General features: G+C 33.2%; 1 protein-coding gene across 1 annotated transcript in view; it reads left to right on the forward strand.

The window, feature by feature from the left end:
- The window catches only part of LOC114761750 (probable LRR receptor-like serine/threonine-protein kinase At1g51880), a 33,160-nt gene extending 25,525 nt beyond the window's left edge, over positions 1–7,635 (forward strand). The window contains exons 9-20 of the mRNA XM_028951182.1: positions 1,127–1,688; positions 1,790–2,222; positions 2,315–2,349; positions 3,309–3,416; positions 3,533–3,604; positions 3,699–3,779; positions 4,370–4,551; positions 5,558–5,769; positions 5,853–5,979; positions 6,211–6,273; positions 6,414–6,603; positions 7,026–7,635. Coding sequence (XP_028807015.1) covers positions 1,127–1,688; positions 1,790–2,222; positions 2,315–2,349; positions 3,309–3,416; positions 3,533–3,604; positions 3,699–3,779; positions 4,370–4,551; positions 5,558–5,769; positions 5,853–5,979; positions 6,211–6,273; positions 6,414–6,603; positions 7,026–7,443 — 2,483 coding nt within the window. The 3' untranslated portion in view covers positions 7,444–7,635. The remainder of the gene's footprint in view (positions 1–1,126; positions 1,689–1,789; positions 2,223–2,314; positions 2,350–3,308; positions 3,417–3,532; positions 3,605–3,698; positions 3,780–4,369; positions 4,552–5,557; positions 5,770–5,852; positions 5,980–6,210; positions 6,274–6,413; positions 6,604–7,025) is intronic.
- The last annotated feature ends 3,622 nt before the right edge of the window (positions 7,636–11,257 follow it).

Genomic DNA, 11,257 nt, shown 5'->3' on the forward strand with positions numbered 1-11,257 from the left:
TTTTAACCATTTTCTCATACTTCTACTCTCTTGTTTTAGCCTTGTTCATCGATCCTTTATTTTATAAGCTTTTTGTAATTCATGAGTATATATAATAAAACGGTACCGGTAAATCTTTATTTCTCAAGGTCCAACTTAAATTATTAAAAAAACCTATGTCATTTGTAAATATTTTTTTTATTTACATACTAAACCAATATTAAAAAGGCAAAGATAAGGCCAGAAGTTGTTAAAAAAAGACAGGATCAGATAGAGAAACGCCTAAATGCATATTAACACCCCCTTATTTAATTTATACTATATTTTATAAAATCGGTGGGTATATTGGTTTTTGATATAAAATTAAAATTATTATAATATAGTTTTTAGATCAAGATAGATTCTATTGATTTTTAGTAATAACAGAAAGTTTTGTTCTGAATATAATAATATTCATGTGGATGTCCTAATATCTCTTATTATCTCATGTCATCTCTAATATCTCTCATTATCTCTATATTCTACAATTACTTCTTATTATTATATAATATGTAGATTCTATTAAAGATGAAAAGCTATGTATATAAATAGAAGGCATGTATTATGTATTTAGTACCTTGAATAGAATATAAAAAATACCCTTACCTTTTCTTCTCTCTATTTTCCCACTATGCTTCTCCACTCTTTCTTTAGTTTTATAACAAGTTCTAATTTATTCCAAAATAAATGTTTCGTTATCATTTTTTATTTTCTTATATTCATCCACATAATTTAATTTTGTGATATGTCATTTATTATGAATTTACTGGTATTAATATTTTTTTAATTCTTTCAGTTTAAAAAAAGCAGTACCAATAAATATCATTTTATAAAATATATTTAAAAAATTTCCTTTTAAAATTTTAAATGTTTCTTTTTTCCACTATATCTATATGTGCTTTATCGTCACGTCAAGGGTATACATATATAGTAAGTGAAAATTCATTTGTAGCAGTAAATCATATGATTACTTTGCAAGCTGTTTATATTTATATTGAAAGAATCAATATTTTAAAACATTACGTATTTCAATCCTGATTTTTTTTTTCTTTTTTTGGATCAACCAATCCTGATTACTGCGTACCCATTTAACGTTTCAATTTAACAGAGGGGATAAGCATTGATTGCGGAGTAACCCGACCTAGCTGTGACGAGAATGGGTTTTGTTATGAGGCAGACGATGGAAGTGTCGTGGAATCGGGTCAAATATATAATGTGTCTTCTGAACACACCCTTACCAGTGAAGATGAGCAGCTTTGGCAAGAGATGAACACTCTCAGAAGTTTTCCAGAAGGAAAAAGGAATTGCTATACCCTCAAAGCCAAACATGGCATATACAACTACTATCTAGTTAGAGCTTACTTCTTGTATGGAAACTATGACAGCAAAAATTCTGTTCCACGCTTCGAGTCGCATCTTGGCGTCAATTCGTGGGAAACATTAGGTGAGGATCCAAACGTTGTGAGAACCGAGGTCATTCATGTTTCCCAAGCTAACAATATCGATGTGTGTCTTATCAAGACTGGCTTCGGAATACCCTTCGTTTCTTTGCTGGAAATCTGGCCTCTCCACAATAAGGCTGTATATCGAACCACTTCCAATTTGTTGCCGCTACGCCTCGTCACACGCTCTGCTCTGGGGAAGTCTACAACAAATTCTGATTTTATCAGGTGAACTGTTTCAATCAATTCGTTACTCCCTACTTACTTTGCTCATCATCTTCAAAGCTGCATAAATTAAGCATGCTGTTGTTCTTCAAATAATAATGCAGATACCCAGATGATATCTACGGCAGGTCATGGTGGCTGGATAGAAAGATCCAGAATTCAAAGCCAATCAGCACATCGGTTGCGATTGATGCTGATAATTCGGACTATAGATTACCTAAAGAAGTGTTGAGGACTGCAATTCTAACACGGAACGATTCGTCCTCCTTAGTCATCGACCACTTGAACTGCAGTACAGATCACGAGTATTATGTTTACCTTCATTTCTTTGACTTCGAGGAGCGTTCTCTAGATCAGGAAAGAGAGATGGAAATTACTTTCACCGATACCATCCCACCAGAGAACATAACTCTCCAACATAGGGTGCTCAAAACCGTGATTAGGCCAATTCCTAGAGGGGAATATCTTAATACAATTTCAATCACATCCACCCCAGATTCTTTACCCCCCATGCTTAATGCTCTTGAGATCTATCAAGTACTGCCCCAACCGAATTCTCCAACTCGACAACGGGATGGCAAGTTACATATTTTGATATCTTATCATTCTCCTTTTGCTTACTTCTTTAGAATGAGCGTCGATGCATGTTAGGCGACTCTACATGGTCTGTCATCCTGTTTTAAATCACCTAGAGCCAAAATTTGTTTAAGATTATATTAAAACATGATTTTAGTCAAGTTAAACATAAAGATGTCGCTGGGAGCACAGGGGCTGTGTAAGACGGAAAGAAATATGTCTTTTGCTTATTTTGACAATATTGAAAACTGGTTGTTTTTCCTAATAAAATCTTTATGATTAACTAAGAGTTCTCTGAATAACTCCCCCATGCTTTTAATAACTTCCTCATGTTAATAATTTTAAACAAATCGGCCCTTAATTCCTATCATTTTTGAATTTTTCTTCCTGTGGGATATTCTTTTTTACTTGAGTTATTATTAGGTTCTGGCACATGGCTCTTGGATTCTAACTCATCATGTTTATGTATTGAAAAACTCTGATAAAATGCTGCTTATACCGTAAATAATAGTCGATGCTATGGGGATTGTCAAACATGCGTATAACATCACCAGAAATTGGCAAGGAGATCCCTGCTCGCCCAGCAATTATAGCTGGGAAGGTCTGACTTGTAATTACCTTGACATCATTCCAAGGATCACTTCATTGTGAGTAGTCTTTTGATCTTTTAAAATTTCGTTACACTGGATAACCTAAGGAAATAATATATTTTCATACCTATATGGCTAACATTTTTGTTATTAATTACCTGTCGTCAGTCAATATTAATGTTCAAGGATCTGTAAAGGAGTTTATATATAGAGAGAATTGAAATAAAGACCCATAGAAGAAATGTATTTACAAAAAAGTCCTATAACAAGTAAGCAACTCTTAACGATAAGTTTCAGAATAGGAAATAACAATGGCAATTGGTTTCAGCTATTCACTTGTCATTGAGACTTTTCAGTAATTTCTTGTTTCTTTCGAACCTCACTGTAATTCTCCATTATATATATGATGTGACTTCCAATATCTCTCTTCGTTCTTGCTTGTGTTTATTATGTGTAGTGAAACTTCCGTTCTTGATGACATATATATGAACAGGAACTTGAGCTCAAGCAACTTGACTGGAGAGATAAATACTTCATTTTCTGATCTCATGTCGTTGGAGTCGCTGTAAGTATTTAAGTAATGCCGACTTGATTTTTTTTAAGGTCTACATTCATTATCCAAGCAACGCAAAATAACCCCCGTGTAATAATTTCATCTGATTAATATGTCTCATGTTATAGGGATTTGTCCAACAATCACTTGATGGGAGAAATACCTGAAATTTTTTCTAAACTACCCAATTTGAAACTACTGTGAGTTGCAATGCTTTAGCGCGCGCGCGCACATATATAGAAATAATACTTTCTGGTTCCACAGATATTGTGATTTTCTCACGTGATGTATTAGCAGTAATTTGTCAGGGAACAATCTAACCGGTTCAATTCCAAAGGCTCTTAGAGAGAAGAACGGCACTCCTTTAATACTGAGGTTTAATTGATTATTGCAAAACTCTTAATTCATTCCTCTGCGCATCAGTTGCATTAATACTACCTCCAGTCCTTAATATAAGAACTAGTTTGACTTTTAATTTTGTTTTAAATACAACCCAATCCACTTTGTCTCTATATTTATCTTTTTTTTTTCAAAGTAATCTTTGTAGTTATTGCATATGTTAAATATTTCATCAAATAGTAGTTCTAATTAATATACATGATTGGCAAGGCTATTCTAGAGAAGACAACACCTATTTATTATAAATAACTAACTTAACAAACTTCTTTAATCTACTCAATTGAGTCAATTAGCTCTTATATTAAGGATGATATTATTATATTGTCTGCATACCTATATATAGAATGGCACTTCTGTTTTGATCGAGAATATTCAGAAGAATTTGTTCTATTCTCTCCCTACTTCATACTAGCTTAGTGTATTTTAGTTTCAAACATGCCAGTAATTGTCTTAATTTAAGATATTATTAACAGCGTTAATGCCACATGCTAGTTGCATAATATACTGATAATGTTTTATGATACGTCTCACAGTTATGTACTGAGATGCTTTTGTTTTTCCCCTAGTTTGGATGGAAATCCAAGTCTATGTCAAATAGGTGCTTGCAAAACCAAAACACAGAAGGCCGTTATACCAATTATTGCATCTGTAGTAGCTTCAGTGGCAGTCCTCGTAATGGTAATCGGCATTTATGTGAAGCTTTGCAAACATAAAAGAAAAAAACAAAGAGATATGGAAGGTATCCCAGGTGAGCTTACACCCTCACTCTTCTTTATATCCATTTTTCTTTTATGATTTTTCGGAAGCATTTGTTGTTTTGCGAAGTTCGTGCTTTTATTTAATTTACCTGTCGAGTTTCTTTAATTTCCATGATTTTGGGATTAATTCTAACCGCATTTATTTATAAGAAATTCTCTGCCCAGCTACTCCATCCATTTTTGAATATAGGAAGAACCTTTTGGCAATTTTGGATTATTCATAAGACCATTTTTTCACTTGTCTATCGCATTTATTATTTTTGACTAAAACGCTCCTACATTAAATATGCACAAAGTTATAAGATTTTTTTGTGCAATTTTACCTATAATCCTTTTGTTTGGTGCAATCAAAGATCATGGGTAAAATTATACCACTAAAAAGATTGGAGTGTTAGAGGCACCCGACAGGAGTAAAATTGCACCTTTACCCTTAGGTTCCGTTTGGTACGAAGCATTGAAAATGAGGGATTGGGATTGGGATTGCAATTGAAAAAATCATTAAAATAGTACTTAGTATGAATAATTGTTTGTTATATGGGATTAGGTATGCCCATAAAGGTGGGATTGGGGAATACCACTTCCCCCATGGTATTCTCTAATCCCACATACATGGCTTTGACTAATCCCATATATCAAACAATCTCTTATACTAAACACTCTCTTAATAGATTTTTTCAATTGTAATCCCAATCCCAATCCCTCATTTTCAATGCTTTCTACCAAACGTAACCTTAAATCAATGAATTCTCCATCCTCCCGCAATGAATTATTTAAAACAATCAAATAGTAATTTTGGAAAGTTGTAAAAAAAAATTCTAACATTTAACTACTTTCAACTGATTTATTTAATCTCATAAAAGTAGTTAATATGTGGCTTTATAAAAGAGAGAAATTCAAATTGTCTGAACATCTTATTACCTATGTTTATTTCTAAAGTAATCCAAGTTCAATAATCATTAACACACGATGCTATTGGAATTTCGCTTCCCTTTGTAGCGACTTCATTTCAAAACGATGGGAATCTCAAATCGAAAAACCGTGCATTTAATCACTTGGAAGTTCTTAGTATTACCAATTCCTTTGAGAACGTTATCGGAGAAGGGGGGTTTGGAAAAGTGTACCTGGGCACACTACAAGATGGTACAAAAGTTGCAGTCAAGTTACTCTCCAAGTCATCACAACAAGGGTTCAAGGAATTTCAGTCAGAGGTTAGAAGCAAAAGTCACTAATTATAGACGTTGGATTTGAATGTTTCCTTATATCGAACTTTTGATGGTGACACGAAATGCAGGCAGAACTTTTGATGGTTGTTCATCATAGGAACTTGGTTTCTCTTGTTGGCTATTGTAATGATGGTGAGACGAAAGCACTAGTTTATGAATACATGAGTGAAGGAAATCTCCGACAGAAATTATCAGGTTTGTTGATTACAATCATATCTCAATACTTATTTCTCTAGCTTAATTACAAGTCTCGTTAAAAGTTGTTTTAGGATTTGTCTTGCCATTATTGCTCTAATTAAGAAATATCAAGGCAATGAATTGAAAAATAAAAAGGAAGAGGAAAGGATGGTAACTATATAAGTGATAAACCATTACTGAGTTTGTAGGGTGCTTGACATTTTCTATGCACAACCTAAATATTTGCAGATACGAATCCATGTGCTTTGAAATGGAATGAGAGACTTCAGATAGCACTGGATGCAGCATGTGGTGTGTAAAATAATAGTCTCTTCCCCCTGCTTTGAAATTGTCAATCCATGTTCCTTTGCTTTTACTCTTTTCCATTGTTCTTCATGATTTTTCCTTTATTATAACTTCAAAAATTATGTTGCTGCTCGATAAAAATGCAGGATTGGACTATCTACATAATGGTTGTAAGCCAGCCATAATTCATAGAGACCTAAAACCTTCCAACATCCTGCTAGGCAAAAACATGCAAGCTAAGATTGCTGACTTTGGATTATCCAGAGCTTTTTTTGATGATACTAATGCTCAGTATTCAACTTGTCCTGCTGGCACAATAGGTTATCTAGATCCTGAGTACGTATTTATTTTCTGATTTCTGAAATTTTACCACTCCTGGATGCAAAAACTTTTTAATTAACTAACTTTTGAGCAATTCATTAGGATAGAAATTTGTTCTAGATTTACACACGCACATGTGCAACTCAAGATAATCAGCAACTGATGATGGAGCAGTGATTGTGCCTAAAATATGCTTAGCTAAATTTTATCGATGGCTAATTAATCATGCAAAATTTATAGATTCCATGATGCTGAAAATCTAAACAAGGTTTAGAGAAATTTCTCCATTATATAGGTCAGCTTTTAGCAAAATTTAGTAGAACAGATTGAGAATGGCATGCTCATCATTTGAACAGATCTAGCATTACATTTTTTTCCGGCCAAATGCATGAAAATGCAAATTTATTGATGGATACTCCATCCTGAAAAATTTACAGATTCCATAGCTGCGGAAACCTGAACAAGAAAAGCGATGTTTATAGTTTTGGGATAATTTTACTTGAGCTTATGAGTGGTCGGCCAGCAGTAATAAGAGCACCTGGCAGCACAAGTCACATATCTGATTGGGTGGCTCCAAAGCTGGAGAGTGGGGACATCCAATCCATTACGGATCCCAGATTAGAGGGACAGTTCAATACTGCTTCAGCATGGAAATTTTTAGAGATAGCCATGTCTTGCATTCCACAAGTTGCAATTAAAAGGCCTGATATAGGCCATGTAGTAGCTGATTTAAAGGACTGTCTAGCCTTGGAAATGTCCCTTCAAAATGCCGAAAGTAACAGTGGAACTTCTGGATCTTCTTTGAGTACCACTTATCTTGCACTTGAATTAAACTCAGGGCCATGTGCTAGGTAGGATTATTTGCAGAGCCTAGCAGTCTCTCCCAACCAATCATCCAATCTAACCAGAGAGATTTGTTCTCTTTAGTCAAGTAATCATGTGTCTTTGCTGTATTTTCTAGTAAGCCTGTTTGTCGCCCAAGGTTAGGTTGGCTCATGAGATGAAGAAATTTGTGAATGACTTTGCACCAAATTGTTACCACTTTATGCTGAAGTTTTGTATTTGTTCCTTTTTTTTAATTCGGTGAAAAACTCATGTCTTCAAGTGGAAACAAGGCCTCATGATATAATCATATTCTGCAAAATGCGCTGATTTCACTTTGTTCGTTTTTCATTTCTTCTTCCTCCATTATGGAGGTGAATTGAACTATATATCTACATAGTGGCAGTAATCAGCCTCTAAACGACGGAGACGTAAAACATCTGACATTTTACCAAATGAACAGATACAAGCCAAGACTGTAAATTTTAGGTGACGATAATGAGCTTCATTTAGTGGTATTTTGTTATTCAACATTTGTTTTTAATTTGGAAAGAATGATGTGTGATTCAGTTTTGAGGCAAAATGACATATTTGCTTTCATCAGTTTTGGAATATCACAATCTAAATTTATATGAATCTGTTCTGATAATGTAGTTTTGCGGCTCAGTAGAGTACAATATTTCAGTAGAAAGGAAAGACATACCTTAAAGTTTATGTTTATTATATCACAATGTACTGTTTAGTTGAACATTGCACTGTTTATGGTCCGCCGTCCATTGATTTTACACCCAACCCACCATTCTCTGTTCTTCGAAGTCTCATTTTTATGCCTCACGGTTTCTTTTTCTCTTCTGGAACTCGAAGAGGGCATCACAAGGGATTCCGATTTTTTTTTTTTTTTTAGATCTGTTCATTTCGTCCACCACTGTTCTTGGCAACTCAGCGCTAGTAATGTAATTCCAGGTAGTTATTTCAAATTGTCTAGAGCATTAATGTCTTCTCCCTACAACGTACTCCCTCCATCCTTTTTTATAAATAATATAGGATTTCTTTACGTAGATCAAAAGATTAGTTAAAAATAATAAATAAGTAAAAATTGGAATTTTTTCTCTCTAAAATACCCTTATTTATAGGTAAGAGGATATAAGAAAGAAAATAAAAAAATTTATTATAATAAAGAACATTATGAAAGAGAGAGAATGTGTGATGGAGAGATGATGATTTGAGAAATGTGATAATAAATATATTGAATATTAAAATAAGTAATTAATGGTGTAAAATAGGAAATATGCTATAGAAATTTAAGACAACTTGCAAATATTGTTTATATTTAGGGACAAAAGGGAGATAATAATTATTGCTTATAAAAAGGGGCAGAGGGAGTACTAATTAGAAAACTAGAGATAAAATAATATGGACAGAGATAATAGATGTTTGACCTTTAAATAACTAATTAACAGATCAACTTCATCATTAAGCATACAACAGTTGGTATTACAAGTCCCTGGGAAAACGAGCCCGACCCTATATATGTATGATCGATTCATAAGTATCATGACAATTATTTTGTCAATAACGTTAGTCAGTCGACTAATACTACTATTTAACATTCATTGCCTCTCACGGCCACCATCATTTTTTCTTTTTCCTGTGCTTTATGTCAGCAACGTAACCCACTATTTTTTTTTTCACCACTTCTTTTATAAAGTATGATTTCTTTTATAGACATTTCACCTCAGCTCAATGATCACCCTGGCCCAGAATAAAGCTCAAGTATTTCACGTATTATATCATTTCAATAAATAATACTAGATTGCAGAATAATTTCTGGGGTGAAATATGTGATATTTTACGTTTCTGCGACTTACAGCTTATATTAATTATCCAGCTATGCGGGTTTCTGAGACCTATCCACAGACATAGTAGATTTTTATTCATAAGGATTCACACAGGCCTGCTCCTGATTCTTTTTGAGGCCCAAACCAGACGGTGAGGGAGATATTGATACAACGTTATTCGTAAATCTACTTCAATAATCTGTTAGAATCCCAAAATTAATTCACAACATTATTATGCATTGCAAGGTACTGATCGATTTACACAACTTAGGTACATATAGTTTGTGGATGACAAGAATTTTTATGCCTTCATGTGATGAAACCTGATATTTTATATACAGTCCCTTAATTTCTGTATGACGTGGATCAGCAAATGAATTATAATATAAAAGTAGCATATATACTTATTTTCAAATAAGGATTTTAGTTGATGCAAATGTGAGACTTATTCGGTTTGAAATGGCTAATATTCCTGTTTCATATCCATACTGATATACAATTGAGCATTATGGTAAAAATAATGTAGGGCATTATATGTTTAGTTAGTATCCATGTAAACATGCATGTAAATAGCTAGTTAATATTCCTCAGCTCCTTACGAAGAAGTTGAATCACAGAATGTTGCTGACACTATAATACCATCCTCATTATCCAGTTCGCTCTTACATTGCGTTATTTGATGCACATTTTGTAACGTTTAGTTATTGGACTATGGTAATGGACATGTGTAAATGCTGTGAATTGATGTTTTAATTGGTTGAGGTTTATTTTTGAGGTTCAATCGTTCAAGTGATATTGGTGTGACTTTCTGTCTGGATTGCATGAGTTAGTAACAGATTCGGAAGGGAAATTATGTAGGATTCCAAGTCATTGTGAGCCCTTTTGTTGAAGAATTTTGGATCATGTGCTCTGCATATTAACTATCCCCTTATATTTTTTGCTGAGGTATTTAATTTGGCAAGAGTGCTTTGATTGTGTTTTGTTAATGAAACTGAGTAATTAGGACCATATGATATATAGAAGTTAAATTTTTCGATCGGTTAATTTATTTCCAACCCAGTAATTGGCTGATGTGATTTTTACTGTTAGGAATTTGGTTTGATTCATCACAGATGTTAAATAATGTTACCTAACTGATTGAGATATTTACACGCACTAAATTAGGTACTTTTGATTTTGAGTAAGATTAGTTTTGCAGAGGTGCTGTTGTCTCTTTCATGTTTTGCTGGAATTTTTTAGAACCAATGTTGTGGCCTTTATGGATAAGTAATGTAAAGGTTGTGAAAATATAAATTGCGTGCATCTTGATTAGTAAATTAATGGCAAGGTAATGTTCTAAAAAATGTTTAACTTTTTTATTGACTTAGTTTAGTCAGTTTGAATTTATTGGTCATGCATTTTTTTACACTTTACTGTTGTGGCGGATTTTTTTATGAGAATAAAATTTAGCAATATTAATATTCTTTCTCCGTTAATACTTATGAACTTTTTCACCATAATAAATATTTACAATATGTTTTTTTTTTTGGTTTTCAATAATAATTTGAAAATGCAATGAAGAGTGTATGTAGTTCAAGTAAGATTAGTTTGTGATTTTTTGTGAATATTTTTTTAAAACAAGTGATGTATATTCAAGCATTGTAGATAATACTTCTCGTGCATGGCACGGGAAGCACATGCTAGTTAAGAGATTAATATTTAGATAAACTCATATTTATTATTTTATTTATATATAGCCATATAATTAATGATTTTTTTTTTGCAAAACTACATAAAAATTAAAAATAACAAAGATAATTGAAAACAATGAATGGCCAGAAAAATAAAAGCTTGTTAGGAATGCTCCAAAAAAAAAACCCATAAAAGAGTAAGAGGGGTATCGCCTGGAAGTCAAAAAGGAAATTTGATTGGGTGAACATTATATTGATCTTCTTTGCAGAAGACTCTAATGATTATTCCTCGTCTGCTTCCGCTGCAAAAGGGAGCGCACCCAGGAAGTCGGTCAGAGT

The sequence above is a fragment of the Neltuma alba genome, unplaced genomic scaffold (assembly GCF_004799145.2).
Source record: "Neltuma alba isolate B1F8T4 unplaced genomic scaffold, ASM479914v2 tig00001706_pilon, whole genome shotgun sequence".
NCBI lineage: Eukaryota > Viridiplantae > Streptophyta > Magnoliopsida > Fabales > Fabaceae > Neltuma > Neltuma alba.